The following is an 18,823-nucleotide window of genomic DNA, read 5'->3' on the forward strand; positions in this document are numbered from 1 at the left end:
TTCCATTATCAATAAAGAGGAACAACCATGCGTGTATCCAATTATGTCATCCACTAGTGCATAAATTCTGCCAACCCATGACTACATCATTCGCGTATCACCATAATTACAAAAAAAAAAAAAAAAAAATCGTAAAGTCCAAAGGTATTTGGGATGTTTATTATAGTCATTATATATAAAGAGTAGAGTGTAAAAAAAAATAAAATAGAAGACAAGATACATGTATTTATGATGAAATGAAATGTCAGAGTAGATGAACAAAGTATAACTAAAAGTAGAACAAAAAAAGAAAAAAAAATAAAAATGAAATAAAATAAAAGCAAAAAACTATGGTACAAAAAAGAGATGGGAAATAGGTGACAAAGGAAATCAATAAGTAAATACGAAGGAATACGATTTATGTATGAGGACTAAACTATGATACATCGCCAGTAAGGATTCTAGTTCTTGTCCGCTCCAATTAGCGTCATACCGGTTCCAAAACCCATTTTTCTCTCTTCATCCGGAATTGTTGCTGTTGTTGCTGCTGTTGTTGAGGTGCTAAAGGTCTTGGTATTGATGACATCGCTGGAGGCGGTTGTAATAAACAGTTTTCTGTCAAAGGATGATTCATTGTTGTCATTGTTGCCAAGTGGAATGGAATGTTGTGATTGTTCTGATCTTGTTGAAGCCGTAAACCATCCAATTCGTCATGAGAATTAGCGTCAACTGTAATGCTGTTCAATTGATTGATGATAGTATTTGCTGTTGTACCAGTCGTAATCGAGTTCACGTTTGTTGCCAAAATTTCCACATTATTTTCGTTTGTTCCTTTCACAGTAGTCATTGGCGTTGGTGTCATTATTTCTTCGTTGCTGCTATTGCTGCTGCTACTGCTATCGCTGCTATTGCTGCTTTTGATGCTATTGCTATTGTTGTGATTGTTGTTGTTGTGATCGTTATTGTTGTTGTGATCGTTATTGTTGTTGTGATCGTTATTGTTGTTGTGATTGTTATTGTTGTTGTGATTGTTATTGTTGTTGTGATTGTTATTGTTGTTGTGATTGTTATTGTTGTGATTGTGATTGTTATTGTTGTGATTGTTATTGTTGTGATTGTTATTGTTGTGATTGTTATTGTTGTGATTGTTATTGTTGTGATTGTTATTGTTGTGATTGTTATTGTTGTGATTGTTATTGTTGTGATTGTTATTGTTGTGATTGTTATTGTTGTGATTGTTATTGTTGTGATTGTTGTTGTGATTGTTGTGATTGTTGTTGTTGTTGTGATTGTTGTTGTTGTTGTGATTGTTGTTGTTGTTGTGATTGTTGTTGTTGTTGTGATTGTTGTTGTTACTATGGCTACTATTACCACTATTACTGCTACTATCGTTATTGTTGATATCACTACTTTTGTCCAGAATTGGCGATACAGAAATGGCAGCAGCATGACCCGATGATCCCTTAGCGTCCCGTAAATGATATTGTAACCCATTGATATTCTTGTACTTCTTGGAACAGTTCATCACAGCGCATCGGTAAGGTCTCTCGATTCCAGTCAGATCAGGATGTGCATTTCGCATATGATAGAATAATCCACTTGATTGACTGAACGTTTCAAAGCACCCAGGTATATCGCAACCATACGGATTCAAATGGCCAAGAGGTTCTGCTACTTCATAGTCGTGTTGTTGTCGATCATGATTCATTGAATGGAATGTTGTATTCATAATAGTAGTATTCGAAGACGAGGATGACGATGTCGTTGTACTTTGAGGGCGAGATGTCGTATGAATGGATTGTTGTTGAAAGAGTGAAGATAGCGGTGAAATTGCAATAGTTGATCCTATAGAATTATCAGCAGATGTTGATCCAGGTAATGATATTGATGCTGTGTTGAAAGTATTTGATGAGAATGATGATGGAGAGATATCCGATCTGGTATTTCCTGAAACGCTGATAGTAGTAGCTGTTGCTGATATGTTGGGATGCTGACTTGAATGACTTTGATGATGATGGTGAAATCGTGTATTAATTGTATCATCAGGTCCCATGTTGATGAATGATGCCATAGATCCAGCATTGTCTAACGTCGATTCATTCTGTTTTGTTGTATCGATATTGTTATTCTTGTGTCCACCGATTGTTATAATACCAGATGATGATGATGATGATGATTTCGTCAGAGATTTTTTGTCTTTCACCTTTTGCATCTGAGACATCCGTTGTAATTTTCGCCATCGATTTCTACAATGTAATCCAGGTCTTCCATCAAAAAATTGAGCGATCTTTTGCCATTGTGATCCATACTCCCGATACTTTTCCGCCAGTCGTATATCTTCCTCCGTTGTCCAGTCAGATCGATCTATTGTAGGATCCAAGCTTTCCCTCCATCGTTTCGCACATTGATCATCCGTACGTCCTTCCAGTCTATCTGCAATCTTGCTCCATTGATTAGGGAACTTCTTGACACCTTCTCGTAAGAGTTGATCTTCTTCTTCGGTCCAGGCACCTTTTCGTAATGACGGATCCAGGGAGTGAAACCATCTTTTTCTACAGTTTTTGTTAGTTCGTCCAGGTACACAGGCTGCGATCTTGGCCCATTTTTCAGTGTTGTAACCATAAAACTGTACCGCCAATCGTAAAACATTATCTTCTTCAGGTGTCCACGTAGCTCGTTCACCAAGTCCACGTTTCATACGCTGCTTTTTCAATGCTGGTAAATCATCAGATTTTAAAACTGAAGTCGTTGACTGAGAAATGGAAGTGGATGGTTGTGGAATAGCCAATGATGAATTAAGTGGTGGTAATGTGGTTGGTAAATCAGGTACTGAAAGCACAGGACTATGTACAATGCTGCTAATATCAACATGATGATAAAGTTGTGGTATTGAATTTTGAAGGGAGAAAGTGGCGTCCGTAATATCTTGCTGATCCAACTAATTATTTTATGAAACAAACAAATAAGAGATGAATTAGTATGTATATATATACTATTATGGTATAGAATTTCACAATGATGACAATAATAATAATAATAAATAAATAAACATATCATTTACCGATTGAAAGGCACTAAATTGAGTCAATGAAGAATTGTGGTCCTCTATACTTGGTCTGTGTTGATCGGTATGGCTGATGGCTATACTATTACTTGTTCCAATATCGTTGTTGCTATTGTTATTATTATTATCATTATTATTACTGCTGTTGGTGTTGTTGCTACTACTGTTGTTGGTATCATGGTGGAATCCGTTAAACTGATGAGGTTCCTAGTTGGAAAGTAAAAAAAAAAAAAAAAAAAAAAAAAAGGTAGTTTAGTTATATATAACTACTTTGACATGGAAAAAGAAAGAAGATAAATGTTGTCATACGGTTTCTTCCGATATGCTTATCAGTTTATGTTAGTTTTTACCTGTAGTTGTAACTGAGGAGGTAAAGTCGAGTGTTGAGATAAGAAGGCGAATGCAGGTAAAGCAGCAGTTGAATGAACATCAGTCAAAGAGCTATCGTATTCATAACTGTTTTCTCCATAAGGTTGCAAGTGCTTGATTTCATTTGATTGAGAATGTTGTTGTTGGTGTTGTTGTTGTTGCTGGGATTGTCCATAGCTATAAAGATGTTCAAACTAGGTCACATATAAATAAAAAGGAAAAGTACTTTAGTAGTCAAAATATGAAGTCTATTTTATGAACTTACCATTGAATGGCTGTAACCGAGTAATCAAAGTCGGATTAGCTAAACAAGAGGAATAAACGTTTGCTAAAAAGAGCTTTGAAAAAAAACAGGTCAATAAGAGAGAAGGGTGGTCTAAGGTTCTAACAAAGGGAAAGAGGAGATGCAGAGAAAAAAAAAAAAAAAAAAAAAAAAAAAAGAAAGCTTGAGACTCAGTCTTTCCATGTGACTTACTACGCATCGTCCAATAAAAAGCTTTGATTCATCTTTTTGGTAAAGGAAAAAGATCAGCTCATTAAAGAAGGATATCGATGCAAAGTAAGATTATTGCATGCGTAGAAAAATATAGCAGAAGAACGATATGATTGTGATGAAAAAGGAAAAACAAGAGGCAATTGACGAAGTAGATTTATCGAGTCAATTTATTGAATGTGTGAAAAAAAAATATCAAGGTATCATCTCATCCTATGGTGTAGGCAGAGAGATTATAGTATTATAGTAGTATAGTATATTATATACTCTGTTTGCCTTAACGATCCTGATTAATTGATAATCATTTATTGCTCTATAGAAAGCCAGTGTCAATACATTTCTTTTTCTCTCATTTTCACTTACCGCTCAACTGGAATTTTTGATTGTCTTCCCCAGATGGTTCATTTTTGTTTTGGGATCATAAAAAGAGAAATGCAAAATGTTTTTTTAGAACTACCAATCAGAGCAATGTATCTTTTTTAAGATGGAAAAATCTTCCTCCTTACTGGGAAGTTACTTGAAATAGAAAGTGAGACCATATACCTTAAGGACAAAATCAGGCTCTGGCCAAAAGAGAAAGTTAAAACTTGTAGTATATTTAAAAGAATGATATAAAATAGAAATAATAACGTACAATGTATATCCAAAACAGTACTTTATTTTTCATACAAAAAAAAAAAAAAGGGAGTCACCAAAGCTAGTCAGGTATATACAATACATGATATATATAGATATAAAAGGTTATTCAACATAGATATATTTTTTGGACACCAAATTTTTGAATTCGACATAAGGCACATTCCTTCAGCTTGTGGGCACAATCAAGACAGTAAACTATAATGAAAAAAAAAAAAAAAATGTTAGTAAGAAAAAATAAATGGATTTCCTTCATTTTTACCAGAGTGAAAACAAGGGACTAAAGCACAATCCACATTTGCAGAATAACAAACTTGACATTTGGGTTCCGGATGTAATGTCTTTTGCCTAGATTCCATCACCAGACTGGTATTTTCTTCGATAAGGTTTTCCAATGATTCCTCCATATATGATAATTGTTGTTGATTATGTTGTCTTAAAGCGATTTCTGTATTCATATTCTCTTGTAAAAGTTGTTTTTCCTTTTCGATCCCTGTCTTCAAATGCTGTATTTCCTGTTCCATGATATCATGTTTCCGTTGTAGTTGTACCATTTGATGACATCTTTCTGCATCTTGATTTTTTAACTTTTCAACCATTGTTGCCTGTTCGTTAATATGGTTCCACATGCGCTCTATTTCGGATCGGTTGTTAATCAGATCATCGATATATCGTGAAGAGCTGTCAAATAGTCGTGATTCCACACCATCCAATTTGTGTTGTTGTTTCATAAGATCGCTTCGTCCAAGTGTTGTTGGTGTAAACTGACTGTGGCAAGATATAGCATTCAAATACTCCGTTTCTGCACATTTCGATTCAACCGATGATTGTTTTTCCTCCAATACATCATCTTCATCTTGCCCTAGTTGTAATGCCGTATATTTGCTTTCCAGTCCATAGTCATGTTGTTTCATCAATCCCTTCCTTCTGACTGATATCGGTACAAATTGGTTGTTGTTATAAGTGATCATATCCAGTAATGATGAACGCATACTTGTTGTCGAGTCAGCTGTCAGAAAATATGGTAATGTCGTTTGGTATAACATATGATTATTGGTTTCCTTCTTGTTTTTATCTCTGTCATTGGAAGATTGTAGGTATGGTGATGATACTTGGTTTATGCTTTTCATGTGGTCGAAAAGATCATTGTGTTGAGTTTCATAACAAAGATCATTGCTGTTGATATCACTTTCATCATCGGTATTTTTGTCATCCTTTTCGTCACAAGTACTGCTATCATATTGGCCTTTGATTGATTCGTATTTTTTCAAAGAATTCAAATTTGTTCCTTCCAGTGTCATCAAAAGGTGCATACTATGTTGTTCAGGGAGATATTCCGGTCGTTGATCGTGCTGTTGGTCGATATAATGTTTTATTTCGTGTACAGATGTATCTTCGGTTTGTTGATCGGTGAGAATAGGTGATTTCTTTTGTCGAATACGAGAATTTGCATCTTCAAGTAATTGTTGACTGTGTCGAGGATATTTGGGTTTGTTGAAAGCCAATTCTTCCGCCCAGAGAAACCAGCTACATTTTGGTCTAGCACCATCGATGTAAAAATTCGGACAGACAAAACATAATCGACGTTCAAGTTTGTAATCACATTCAGAGAGTATCACACGTCTATTACAAAAACATCTTGGAGCACGAGGACTTGATTTTTTGAAGATATTGGATACACGGAAGGCCACACAAAAAGTAAAATTGAAATAAGGACAGGTTGCTAATTCAGTATCATTATAGTCGACTGGTTTCTTGTTCTTTGCTGCTTCTCCCATTCTTTTCCATGCCTTTTGGTGAATATGGAAACCGCAAATGTGAGTTGTAGTCTGTTGAGAGCCAGTATTGGTCAAGTTGGTACTAGGTAAAGATGAGTTTGTTGAAGTTGAAGATATAAAGTGACAATCGTATACAACACCAAATTCCTTGCTTTCAGATCGAAAAGCTGGTTTTTGACAGAAACAATAAGGAGGATCAGAAAATAATTTCCGTTCATTTGAGTCTTGTTCTAAATTGTGATTGAATGAAGATTTGTTGGTTATAAAGGCATTGACAGAGGGTTGACCACGTATATTTTGGTTAGAGGAATAATCAGTTGAGGAAGATTGAGATGGTGACATCACAGGAGTGTTTGGTTGCTTAGAGGATGTTGGTTCCTTTTCAATCTGTTTCGAAGTCTTTACCGCCCAATTATGCCATTGAGCTGCAGCAGGATCAATTTGAGGACTTTGTGTGGCAAACCTCTCGTCAATTGATTGTTTCCGTATCATGATAATAGAATGTAAATAAGTATGAAGAAATATGAAGAAGTATAAAAAAGGTATTGAAAAAGGGTGTCAAATAAAAAAGAAAAGAAAAAAAAAAAAATCAAAAAAAAAGGATGTTAAATTTTTGCGCTTATCACCAAAAAAAGAGAGAGAATCGTCACAAATTTGGGCATTTTACTCGCTCTCTTTTTCTCGCTCTTTCTTTTTCTCTTTTTTCAAACTCGTTTTTTTTTTTTTTTTTTTTGATATATATATATATATATAAATATATATATTTTATCACTTTTCAGCCTTATTGTGGTTCTGATGTCCTTTCATGGTTCCCCTCCCTCTTCTCCATCCGCTGGCAAAAGCTTGGATACCAATATGCTAGCATGTGAAGTCAAGCGAACTGAAAAGATCAACTGGACACCCTATCTTCGGGAATACATCTCTAACGGTTATGCTGAACATCCTGACTTGTATACTGACGATTTTCGACTATTGGACGAACTTCGCAATGACTGTATTTATTTGGAATACAATGAAAAAGCTCTAAATAGACTCATAAAGTAAGTAATAACTTGTGTGCTCTCAAAACCATTCTCATGTTTGGTTTTGTATCTTGTCTAGATATTATGCTCAACTGGTATTTATTGGTTCCAAATTTCCAATTGATGTAAGTTCTTTCTATGATATATATATATATATACTTTCAAGGCTTATTACAGCAGTACTAACTATCCTTTTTGTTTTTTCAAGTTGGGTATAGAGTTTCCGTGGTATTTGACATTTTCGACAGAAACAAGCAAACCAAGTAAATTATAAGATAAATAGAGATGTTGACTATAAACTAATATGCCTTCTATTGCTTTGTTTTTGAATAGTATCACATAGAAATATGAATTATGAAAAAGCATGTATTCTCTATTCCATTGGTTCAATGTACAGTCAACTAGGGACCTCTCAAAATCGACTCTCAGCTGAAGGTGTAAAACGAGCTTGCAATCATTTCAAGGTATTAAAAAAAAAAAAAGATACATAACATGATCAATAATAATCACTATTATTCTTCCTCTTCTTTTATATTAGAGCGCAGCTGGTTGTTTTAAGCATCTTCAAGACCTTGTTATACCCGAAATGCGAATATCACCTACCATCGACATGTCTTCCTATGCTTTGAAAACTCTTATTAACCTGATGTTAGCTCAAGCTCAAGAATGTGTATGGCAAAAAGCAGCAATGGATCAACTTCGTGATGGGACAATTGCAAGACTGGCTATCAAGATAGCCAATTTTTATGACGCAGCATATGAATTGGCTTCAAATTCATCTATTCAAAATGTTTTCCCTCGTCATTGGCTTACACACATGCAAATCAAAGCTCTACATTTCAACGCTGCTGCTCACTATCGCAAGTCCTGTGAGTGCATCTCCAAAAACAAATACGGTGAAGAAATCGCTCGATTACAACTGGCTAATGGATATGTGAAACGTGCTTTTGATATGCTAAGATCCTTCTTTTCCAACAATTCTCCTGGCATTAGCAATGCAGTCATCAATGATCTCAAATCTCTACAACAAATCATTCAAACAAACTTGGCCCGTGCAGTGAAGGATAATGATGTGATATATCTTGAACAAATCCCATCTCCATCAGCATTACCACCTATCCAACAATTTGAGATGGTTCAACCTGTTGCACCACCTGATGTGGCTGATCCGGTGTCACTTATGCTTAATAATGAACGACGATCTGATGCTTTACCTCATCCTGTAATTGGTCTGCCTTTATTTCAAAAATTGGTGCCTTTCGCGGTACATCAAGCCGCAAGTGTCTATGTGGATCGCAAGGAACGTATTATCAAGGAAGATATCATTGGAAGACTGGATGAATTAACTGAAGTGTTTGACAGGTATGATTGAATCAGAAGTGGAGGCAATGAGTGACCAATTTTTTTTTTATTTTTATATATCTATATAGTACATTACAATCATTGAATTTATCGGCTACACTTTTCGCTTCAGCAGATGATCAGAAGAAGGGATTACCGGAATTACTTTTACAGCAAGCAGCAGATATTAGAAATGAAGGTGGCTCCAAGGTGTTATATGAAGCATGGCAAAATGTACAACTCTCTTGCTCCAAAAATGCCGATATTCTAGAAGATGCTTTCAATGCTTTGGATGATGAACATGAATTAGATGAAGAGCTTCGACAGAAGTTTGGTGAAAGTAAAAAAAAAAAAAAAAAAAAAAAAAAAAGGAAATAATGAAAAGAAATATTTTTCATCTCACCTTATATACATATATATTTATATATATTTATATATATATTTATAGGATGGAATCGTCCCTCTTCTCAGGCGCTTACAGAACAACTAGTTGCACAAGGACAAAAACACCGAATGACACTTTTATCTGCCCAAAAGGCGGATGATATCGTACGAAAGAAACTAGACAAATGGGCCAAGATCATTGATGTACTAATGCTAAGTGATGAGGAACTGGAACGATCTGTACCAAACGATGACGGAGAAGAACAAGATGGTAGTGGTGGAAAACGGCAAGCTCTGGTAAAACGACTCAAAGAATTGGTGATGGTTATGCAAGAACATCGTAAGATACGCAAGGTCATCAAAGATCAAGCTAAACGGACATCGAATGCGGATGATATCTCCCCTGCTTTACTCAAGAAGGCTGCTGAATTGACTGCCAAATCGCCAGTAATCAAGATTGATCCTGCTCAGTTTGAAGATCTCTTTGTGGAACAGTTGCGAAAATATGACTCATTTTTGATGAAGGTGGATGAAGAGGATGAAAAGCAAGGTCAACTTTTACGTGAAATGGCGGATACTCATAGGAACTACTTGGCCAGTAGACCGGATGGATCAATGTCATCAAGAAGGGAAAAAGCATTACAAAACTTGAATCAAGCCTATGCTATGTACAAGGAAGTCAAAATCAATCTCGCGGAAGGTGCAAAGGTAAAAAGATTCTTGGAGAAAAAAGTACGCATTATGACATCAGGATCTAATTTTTTTTTAATATTATTATCATTCTAGTTTTATGAAGATCATGCCAAAGGATTGATGAATTTCCGTGACAATTGTCGAGATTATTGTTATATGCGAAAGGCTGAATCCAATGAAATCATCAAGTAAGTGTATGGGACAATGGGTTTGAGCATTTTCAACTGACTTTTTTTTTTTTTTTTTTTTTTTTTTTGGTTTAATCTTTGATAGCAAAATGTCACAGAGTTTTACCAATATGTCAATCAACAACGAAGGTGTTTCCAATCCTATGGAAAATGGTGATGGTTCAAGACGATGGCGATAGTAAGTTTTCTGGATTTATACCCCTTTATCGCTGATGACTCGATCCTTTACATTTTCAATCACGTACAAATATTATCTATTCTTCCGAATATCCTTTACTTCGAATTCCTTTTTTATTTTCCCATTTGTATTTCTACTTTTCTCCCATATATCTATTCACATATCTTCATTATGAAAGAGATCCCCACAATAGTTCGTAAGATCTGTAGCTATTCTATTATACTCTTTTTATTTTATTTTTATTTTATATATTCCCAGTCGAAATAAAGCATTGTTATTTTATCATTATATGATGAGAAGTATATGTCCTAAGTTTTTGGAGAGGCAAATCTATGATGATTACAACAGGAGGTTCTTTCTTCCTTGTTTTTCTATCTATCGATTTTTTTTTTTTTTTGTAGCAATAATGAATATTAAAAAACCATGCAGTACATTTTTTTTTCGGCATTGTAAAGAGAAGTCATACGGGATGATGTCGACAAGTATTGAATCAGAGAAGGAATAATTATCCTCTTGTATGTGTGGATGAATCAAGTGATCTTTATTATTGAATTGTTTTATGAAAGAAGTGTAGATTTACATTGTTGTCATTCATCATCATCAGTTAATATCATTACTTAATCATCTGATCAATGTTCATCCCTCATCCATCACTATTTAATATCACAAAAAAGAAACAAACAAGTATTTTATTTCAAGAATTAGGGTAACAAGACAATAATATAAAAAATAGTAGCAATAAAATAAAGGATATAACTATATTAAAATGTTCATGATCCACAACCTTCATCCATTTCTTGTTCTTCTTGTTTGGTAAGTCTTGATAATGCTGCATTAGCGATTTGTTCTCTTCGTAAAGCTGCTGATTCTATCCCACTACTGGATTTCCCCCCTAATCGATAAGATCCAGCTTGCCAAGTCACCAATCCATCCACTTGATCCTCTTCAGGTTGAAAGTATTCATCATTGGATAATTGATGTCCGCCATGACTTGTCCAATCTAATGCCACTACATCCTTATTCAATTGTCGATTAAGTTTGTGAAAGTTATCATCATGATCACCCCATACCTAGATTCGTTTTTTTTTTTTCAAAGTCAGTGCATGATTAGGTAAAAAAAATAATTATGTGGGACTTACGTTATGAGTCAGTTCATGAAGTAATACTTTACGTATGGAGTCATAATGTCGAAACCCAGAGAGATCGTCTGTACGTAATCGGATAGCAATCAACTGACCAGCGTTGCGATTGTACCCCAAGATAGAAGTTTCAAAAGGTGTCAGTTCTGTCAATTCACCAACAGACCATCGTCGTTGCGTCATGATAGCTTGAATCCCTCGATCGTCCCGTAATCGTTCCAATAATTGTCTAGCTTTCTCTTGTTCCTTAAATTCTGGAAGTACTGTGATGCGATGGAATGTATAATTGATATCTCTTATGGACCGAGGCGTTGAAGATGGTTTTACTCTCGAAATAGGTTGTCGTCGTCGTCGTTGAGCGATATCATTGTCCAGTCGTTGTACTGCGGCCACTTGAGCTTGTTGACTACCCATTAATATAACCTTGGATTGTGCAGTTATGCCTACCATGGCCAAAGTCGCAGCATCGTCTTGAAGCACTTTTCCTTTCCATAATAGTTTTTGGCAATCTTTGATAATACCTGTTTCTTCAGCTAGCCAGGTCTTTACTTGATCAATTGTTGAATCAGTTGTCCACTTGGTCAATGGTATAGTCTTGCCTTTGAAATTGACAATGAAATCAATGGTCGTCATTATCGTTGAATATAAAATGTATTAAAAGTAGAAAAGGAAAAAAAAAAAAAAGAAGTTGAAAAAAAAGGAACCTACTGAGAAGTTTTTGATTTGTCATTTCTGGATTCTTCGAGCAAAAAAAAAAAAAAAAAAAAATGTTAGCATATCATTGGATTCACCGGAGAACTAAAAAAGATGTGGGATCGATTTTTTTTTTTTTTTTTTTTTTTTTGGATTTTACAGCCTAAATTTTCAAATTCCTCAGCCAAACTTTGGCTGTAAAAATAAATCCTCGAGGGGTTATCAGGCAATTTTTCGAAAAATCGATGAAATCTTTTTGGTGTTTAATGCACACTAAACAGCAAGGTAACGCATAAAATGGTATTAGATAATATTAAGCTATTTTTTGGAGAGGAATCTAATGATTATAATTTTATTGAATGATGGTCATAAGGGATGATGATATTGACATTTCATTTTTACTCTAAATCGCGAGCTAAGATATAAATTGTTATTAATACAAGTGAAAGAGAATGATTACATCCATGTTCAATATAAATTTGGTGAGATGATAATCACTTTTGAGTGAATTATAAAAGTATAAATAGGTACATTGTCTACTCGATGTGATGTTACAACATAATACAAAGACATTGAGTCAAATTTCTCGCTTATGGAGAAAGTTAATCAATGAGGCTTGGAAGGAGAAACAGCAGTAATTTTTCATTTAAAGTAAAAAAAAAAAAAAAAAAAAAAAAAAAAGATCATTTTATTGAATTTATTGAATATTCGAATAGCTAAATTATTATCCATACTAATTCAATTGAATTTTCAATGTCAATATTTGGAACGGTGTCAAGTTCAGAGTAAAACCACCATCTTTGTCCGCAGTCAACAAATTGTTAGTATCATCTTCCAAAATATTTGATATTTGAATTGTGTTGATATTCAGAGAACTAAGGAAAAAAAAAAAAAAGAGGGTCAAATATAAATCTGCACGATCCTTGTGATTTTACATACCTTGTAAGAGTACCACGAGATTGACCACCATACGCTTCATAAATTCGAAGAATCACAGTCTTTCCTTGATCTTGATCGTTTTCCGCCAATTTGACGGTATCGATAATAATTCTTCCTGGTGGATCAATAGAAAACAAAGAAGGTGAAAAAGTCTTGGGTCCAGCGTAGTAATTTGTTTGACTATAATGACATTGATAAAAGAAAAAAAATGACTACACAATCATATATGAAATCATCACTGGAACTTACCGATAAGACAAAGGTACATTGAATTCTAAGGCTTTGCGAACAACATCAGATGATTCAAAGTTTCCATTGTGAGGGAAGATGGCATATTTGAACTTATGCCGTCCTATAAAGAGACTGATATTAGCGAAACATGATCTTTTTTTTTTTATTTCCAGTTTGTCAAACTTACCCATATCAGCATTTTCATCAGGTCCTTTGGGAGATCGTAATAACGAGAGACGTTGTGATTTTTCATGAGTAGCGTATCCATATTTGCAATTGTTGAGCAAAGCGACACCGTAGTTAGCGTCAGAGAGATCAGCAAATTTATGCCCACAAACCTAGTGTCCAAAGAAATATAAATCTTAGTAACTGACCAAGCTTATTTCCATCTCCTTTTCTTACTTCAAATCTAGCAGAGTCAAGCGTCGAGTTGTAATGGTTAGGTCTTCGGAGAACACCGTATTGGATATCATAAGTTGCCTATCATATAGATCAAAAAAAAAAAAAAGGAACGGACCATGATGAATACTTTAGGAAATAATAATTGAAACGAAGTACTTACAAAATCAGTGATAATATCCCAATTGAATTCAGTTTTCTATGATTGAAAAATAAAAGAGAATTCATTGATAAGTTTAATAGCATAATGAACTTTGATTCCCTTAACATTTTTCATATTCTTACCAAAAACTGATGTTTCTCATGCCATTCCACAGCGCTGTCAAATTCGATAAATGTACCAAGGCATGTCAAACTAATATTTTGTTCAATCCAGCTGTCCTTGGAAATATCTTGTCTAAACGTCAGTTCAGCACGGAGTGGACCATTAGCAGAAATCTAATGAAAAGAAGACTGAGTGTTCTAAAGACATAAAAAAAAGGGAGTGGTGTATGTTTACCTTCAAAGATTCATTGTTTTCCAATATCTTGTATTTTTGCAAGTGATATATTTCAACTAGTTGTTTCAACAAATATAACGAGGTTATTATGTTGAATGTAACCTGAACAAAAAAAAAAAAAAAAAAAAAAAAAAAAAAAAAAAAAAAAAAAAAAAAAAAAAAAAAAAAAAAAAAAAAAAAAAAAAAAACTCATCAAGAAATCACTTACCGTCCCAGGCATCCCAATAAGTAGGCTATACAATAGGAAAGACAGAATAAAACGAGTAAGACCAAAAGTTAGCGTTAGATCGCCCATACTTGATAATACTTTTCTTTTTCTTTTTCATACCACATCTTCATAAAGTTGTAATATATTTCCTTTACTACCGCTTGGAACCAAATTTCCTCTAGAATGAAAATATTAGTAGAATTTCTAATGTATTGACAAACAAATAAAGAATGGAATATCTAGTTACCTGTTTGAATGTTTGTCATACAATTCCAATAATTGACCACGAGAGTTGAAAATACCCTTGATGTGGCTATTTTCCAAAACAAATTCACCTGAATCTTGCTGATATGCTATATCGTATCGAAGAGATTACGAAGAATAGTTAATTAAATATAGTATCATATTGTAAGATGATGATTACCTCGTACTCCTTCATTTGGTTCCACACGTGGAATACTTTGAGAAGGAAAAACAGCAACAGAGAATCCTGGCACACTTTCCACTATGAAATCAAAAGGAGAGAATTTGTTTATCATTTCCAAGGTGATATAAGAAATAATTTACCAATAATATATTCATGTTCATCTTTCCATTGTTGATCAGACCAATGAGTATTCTTTTCTGGCATAGATACAATATCAGAACGCGTCCAAGGGAGAGTATTGAATATAGCAATACCTATGCAACGTATGAAAAATAAAAACAACCAGTTAATAAAAAAAAAAAAAAAAAAAAGAAGAAGAATCATTCATCTTACAATTGCCAGACTGTTTTTTTTCATGACCTTCTTCCCCAAAGAGAATATAATCTTGAGCCTTTCTGCGGAGTGTCAGAGATTCATAAATAACTTCACGATGATACTATGATCAAGGATAAAAAGAAAAAGAAAAACAGGTTCAATTTAGAGATACAATGCAAAAAACTTTGATATCTATATTTATTTACCTTGTGTACATCCACGTAGGCAAGGCCAATACCAGACCCAGGTAAACAATCATGAAATTGATTCAAACAAATGAGTTTCCATAGCCTATTGATATCTTTTGTAGGATAGCTATAAGATGACTGTTTGCTGATGTTATTGGAATGAAATAGTCGAGCTGCAGTTGATAAGAATTCTACATCTCTAATCAGTACTTCACATTGTCGATTCCCTCGCTTCACCAAAGCCTGTGTTGTATAAGTACCACGATGGAATTCCAGATATAGTTCACCTTTGTAAGCTTGCAGTTTTTGGCTATTGTCTTCTACATTTTTAAAAAAGTCAATCACTTGTCCAGGTTTGCACGAAGGTAAACCATCCTTAATATAAAAAAGAAAACGATGTAAACATATTAATAATTCTTACTTTTTTTTTTTCCTGAAATACAGGTAGCATGTTCATCTTACCACATTTTTCATTCTTTTCAATCGTTCTAAATGTTCAGGAGCTGGACCACCTCCACCATCACCATTCCTATTGAATAACAAAAAATCAAGATAAAAAAAAAAAAAAAAAGAGAAATGTCACTTTAGAAGAGAACTTACCCATAAACAAGCAGACTACGATTGGAATATTCGATATCATGATGGTTGGTAGTACTAAAATAATAACAACAAGATAATTAAAGATTTTTAATGGTATTATAGTGACATCCTTGTACCTACCATTTATATAGTTCGCTGGGAGTCACCATTGCATTGTATCTGTATTGGTTATAAATAAGTTAGTAAGTTATTTGCTTCCTTTTAACAAATTTCACGACATCTTATCTTACGTATCTGCAGGAGTGAGATGTGCCAATACACGAGAGTTATCAATACCAGTCCACCAAAACGTTGTCAATGGGAATTTGTTGATATTGTTCCATGATAATTTTTGGGTAAAGAAATAATCACAACCGGATTGTTTGAGTACTTGAGGCAACTACATCCATCCATTAAAAAGAATCATAAGTAACTATTCAAATAACTATTACACTAACCGGATTTTTTTTTTTTTTTTTTTTTTTTTTTTACCTGGCCAGAGTATCCTACAAAAAAAATGACAAGATGTATTAACATTTGTTGATTTTGTTGACTTTCTTTTTTTTTTGTTTCTTACCAAAAGAATCAGGAAGCCAGAAAACATTTGTTCTTTTACCAAATTTCTTTTCAAAGTATGTCTGTCCCAGTAACATTTGTCGACATAATGATTCTCCAGAAGGCATATTTGTATCTACAAAATAAAGTAAAGAATGAGATTCCTGTCCAATATCTTGAAAAAAAAAAACTTAACCATGTTCCACCCAGCTCTATCGTGTGGTAGGTGAAAAAAAAATAATGAGTATGATGGAATGAATTAGAGATAGATTAAAGAGTATAGCTTACACCACCAATGATTTCCCATCTACCAAGTTTTTCTTGTTCTTGGATTGCACGAAAGAGATCAGGATAAAGTTCTTCCAACCATTCGTATTGTTGAACCTAATTGATAAAAGTAAAAATAAGGAATGGATATATATATATATATATATATTATTATTATTATTTTTTCTAATGTGTTTACCTGAGATGCAGTAAAGACGTAATCAGGGTAACGATTAATTAAATCTAATTGACTTGACCAAGAGCGAGCCACTTTTCGTTTTGTTTCATCAAAAGGCCATAACCAAGCAGTATCAATATGACAATGTCCAATAGCTGTAATTTGATGTTCACCTTCTCCATTGGATGCTGCAAGGAATTCCGAACTCAAATTTAGACATTTATCAATAGAAGTTGGATCATTAATGATAAATTGGTTGATGATTTCATTCAATACCCATACAGCTTGTCGAGCGCGCGATGAATCTTGATTTGTATCATATGCGATCCCTTGAATAATTCTAATAAACAATAATTTAGTTAGTATATTTTGATTTAATCGTTTTTTTTTTTTTTTCACATACACTAGATCATAATATAATTTTTGGATAGAATAAGCAGGTATAACCAGATCAGCTTTCTTGATGTTGAAATATCGATTTGGATCAGGTACCATAGCATCATTGTCTCCAACACCAAACATACCATTGCAAGCAGCTTCAATGTAAAAGGAGAATTCTTGATCTTTTGTTGCATTTTGAGTTAAAATATATTCTTGTCGAGCTTGGTCATCACCTCCAGTTAAGCCTTGCAAAGGAATACCATCAGTAGACCACACAAGACCTTCAGAATCCATATCCCATTGAAATACAACAGGATGATCCACCATTACTTCTGGAATAATAATATCCACTTTAAACCAATGAGTAGACCAACTAGGACCAAAAGAGCGTTGATGTTGTTGAATAGGTTCAAATTTTTGCCCAATAGCTTCCTATATTAATAAATCATGATAATCATTATAAATAGTTCTATTTTTTTTTTTTTTGAATGATATATGTTACCTTGAAGGTGATTCGCTAATATAAAGAAAATAGATAAAGGTTAAAATAATAAAATAATGATAAATTGGATTAGAGTACTTACCTTCAAGTCAGGTACATCATATACACTTAATTTTACATATGGATCTCCAGAGTGTCGTTCAGTCCATAAACCTTGACGAATACCCATACTATAGAATTGTCCATTAGGAGCCAGGAAGTTATTGATACGTGATTGCTCAATGTTCTTTGGTATTTTCGGAGTGATATCAACGGAAGGTTTCAAAGTCGCCATTTTTCTTAAAAATAACCAAAAAATAAAATAAAATAAAATAGAATAAAACAAAAAAGAAAAAAAAAAAGAAAAGAAAACAAAAGAAAAGAAAGAAAGAACTGAATAATATACGGTAAATAAATATGAGTATTGAGAAATGCAAAGTCTTTAAACGATGAGGATTGAAAGCCAGCCCAAACGCGCAGGATTTCCCATTGGTGTAACTGATGACCTTCAATTAAGCACTAGGGAAATTTTATTTTCCTTTAAATTGTTGATTGTACGAAAGAAATACGTTCACATGCTTTATAGCTTTAGAGAACCCATTCATAGTACTGTATGATTTTAAGAGCAAAATGTAAACATAATCAGGTATTTTATCATTATATTACAGAAAAAAAAAACATCACTTTATCATCAGGGTAAAGTATAAACTTATGATTAAATCTATCTCATACTTTAACATTATCTTACAGAAAAAAAAAAAACATCATTTTGATGGTAACTTTCATCAGTCACAGTATATATTAATCCACATGATGGATGGATGTATGAATGAATAAATTCTTTTTGACTTCATTAAACATGAAACAAGAAAAAGAAGGAAGGTTATGTACTTTACACTAATATTTCCAAACTGGGACCGGTGCTACCACAACCTGTACTAGCTGATTCAAAAGTGATGATGATTCGTATATTTTCATTTTCATTTTCAATTTTATAATAATAATAAAAAAAAAGGGTGGAGGAAGCAGAGTAGTCTGAATCGAGTTACTGACAATGTCAGCCTTATGTATTGCACTGCATAGTACTAACACCCGCAAGCATTTTCAATAGAAAAGAGATAAAAAGCACATATCCTCCGAATACAACCAGTATTCATCTTTGGATTTTACTTCTATCCCCACCCATATAGTTTCTGGTAACTTGCACTCGTAATAAACG

At 33.7% G+C, this 18,823-nt stretch overlaps 6 protein-coding genes across 6 annotated transcripts; 2 read left to right on the forward strand and 4 right to left on the reverse strand.

Annotated features, from left to right (window-relative positions):
* Positions 1-993: 993 nt before the first annotated feature.
* BX664DRAFT_94796 (uncharacterized protein) lies at positions 994-3,809 on the reverse strand. The gene is made up of 5 exons (XM_051549806.1): positions 3,678-3,809; positions 3,394-3,606; positions 3,041-3,250; positions 1,171-2,917; positions 994-1,081 (listed from the first exon to the last, which is right to left on the reverse strand). Exons 1-5 carry the CDS (start codon positions 3,678-3,680, stop codon positions 1,068-1,070), a joined length of 2,187 nt encoding a protein of 728 aa, XP_051401250.1. The 5' UTR covers positions 3,681-3,809; the 3' UTR covers positions 994-1,067.
* A 2,183-nt stretch (positions 3,810-5,992) lies between these two features.
* Positions 5,993-6,226, reverse strand: BX664DRAFT_236605 (uncharacterized protein; the record flags this gene model as incomplete). Its single annotated transcript, XM_051540183.1, has 1 exon — positions 5,993-6,226. A coding segment is annotated over one exon (234 nt), but the record flags the coding sequence as incomplete, so codon positions are not given.
* Positions 6,227-7,041: 815 nt separating this feature from the next.
* On the forward strand, positions 7,042-7,443 carry BX664DRAFT_328182 (uncharacterized protein). Its single transcript, XM_051544558.1, has one exon. The coding sequence runs from the start codon at positions 7,115-7,117 to the stop codon at positions 7,361-7,363; it is 249 nt and encodes an 82-aa protein (XP_051401252.1). The 5' UTR covers positions 7,042-7,114; the 3' UTR covers positions 7,364-7,443.
* A 344-nt stretch (positions 7,444-7,787) lies between these two features.
* On the forward strand, positions 7,788-9,942 carry BX664DRAFT_94861 (BRO1-like domain-containing protein). The gene is made up of 3 exons (XM_051549807.1): positions 7,788-8,703; positions 8,772-9,022; positions 9,131-9,942. The coding sequence occupies exons 1-3, from the start codon at positions 7,928-7,930 to the stop codon at positions 9,850-9,852; spliced, it is 1,749 nt and encodes a 582-aa protein (XP_051401253.1). The 5' UTR covers positions 7,788-7,927; the 3' UTR covers positions 9,853-9,942.
* An 851-nt stretch (positions 9,943-10,793) lies between these two features.
* Positions 10,794-11,945, reverse strand: BX664DRAFT_328190 (WLM domain-containing protein). The gene is made up of 2 exons (XM_051544559.1): positions 11,265-11,945; positions 10,794-11,195 (listed from the first exon to the last, which is right to left on the reverse strand). The coding sequence occupies exons 1-2, from the start codon at positions 11,895-11,897 to the stop codon at positions 10,896-10,898; spliced, it is 933 nt and encodes a 310-aa protein (XP_051401254.1). The 5' UTR covers positions 11,898-11,945; the 3' UTR covers positions 10,794-10,895.
* Positions 11,946-12,627: 682 nt separating this feature from the next.
* BX664DRAFT_294117 (galactose mutarotase-like domain-containing protein) lies at positions 12,628-17,948 on the reverse strand. Its single transcript, XM_051542079.1, has 27 exons — positions 17,708-17,948; positions 17,626-17,640; positions 17,146-17,555; positions 16,764-17,082; positions 16,586-16,681; positions 16,494-16,509; positions 16,320-16,433; positions 16,235-16,248; positions 15,994-16,142; positions 15,884-15,922; positions 15,764-15,817; positions 15,626-15,692; positions 15,182-15,538; positions 14,994-15,096; positions 14,801-14,914; positions 14,658-14,738; positions 14,481-14,586; positions 14,354-14,411; positions 14,234-14,258; positions 14,026-14,081; positions 13,812-13,964; positions 13,690-13,725; positions 13,530-13,607; positions 13,315-13,465; positions 13,146-13,248; positions 12,897-13,076; positions 12,628-12,832 (listed from the first exon to the last, which is right to left on the reverse strand). Exons 1-27 carry the CDS (start codon positions 17,897-17,899, stop codon positions 12,691-12,693), a joined length of 3,228 nt encoding a protein of 1,075 aa, XP_051401255.1. The 5' UTR covers positions 17,900-17,948; the 3' UTR covers positions 12,628-12,690.
* Positions 17,949-18,823: the final 875 nt, after the last annotated feature.

This window comes from Halteromyces radiatus (assembly GCF_025201355.1).
Source record: "Halteromyces radiatus strain CBS 162.75 chromosome Unknown BX664scaffold_3, whole genome shotgun sequence".
NCBI lineage: Eukaryota > Fungi > Mucoromycota > Mucoromycetes > Mucorales > Cunninghamellaceae > Halteromyces > Halteromyces radiatus.

Excerpts from the sequence above, each read along its gene's own strand:
- BX664DRAFT_328190 (XM_051544559.1), bottom strand. The coding sequence starts at position 11,897 with ATGACGACCATTGATTTCATTGTCAATTTCAAAGGCAAGACTATACCA. Across the intron at positions 11,196-11,264 it reads TTCATGAACTGACTCATAAC|GTATGGGGTGATCATGATGA; the intron begins GTAAGTCCCACA and ends AAACGAATCTAG.
- BX664DRAFT_294117 (XM_051542079.1), bottom strand. The coding sequence starts at position 17,899 with ATGGCGACTTTGAAACCTTCCGTTGATATCACTCCGAAAATACCAAAG. Across the intron at positions 15,693-15,763 it reads CGTAGTCTGCTTGTTTATGG|GAATGGTGATGGTGGAGGTG; the intron begins GTAAGTTCTCTT and ends GTTATTCAATAG. Across the intron at positions 14,739-14,800 it reads TGAACATGAATATATTATTG|TGGAAAGTGTGCCAGGATTC; the intron begins GTAAATTATTTC and ends TTGATTTCATAG.
- BX664DRAFT_94796 (XM_051549806.1), bottom strand. Across the intron at positions 3,251-3,393 it reads CTCCTCAGTTACAACTACAG|GAACCTCATCAGTTTAACGG; the intron begins GTAAAAACTAAC and ends CTTTCCAACTAG. Across the intron at positions 2,918-3,040 it reads AATTTAGTGCCTTTCAATCG|TTGGATCAGCAAGATATTAC; the intron begins GTAAATGATATG and ends TAAAATAATTAG.
- BX664DRAFT_328182 (XM_051544558.1), top strand. The coding sequence starts at position 7,115 with ATGTCCTTTCATGGTTCCCCTCCCTCTTCTCCATCCGCTGGCAAAAGC.
- BX664DRAFT_94861 (XM_051549807.1), top strand. The coding sequence starts at position 7,928 with ATGCGAATATCACCTACCATCGACATGTCTTCCTATGCTTTGAAAACT. Across the intron at positions 8,704-8,771 it reads TTAACTGAAGTGTTTGACAG|TACATTACAATCATTGAATT; the intron begins GTATGATTGAAT and ends ATATCTATATAG. Across the intron at positions 9,023-9,130 it reads TCGACAGAAGTTTGGTGAAA|GATGGAATCGTCCCTCTTCT; the intron begins GTAAAAAAAAAA and ends ATATATTTATAG.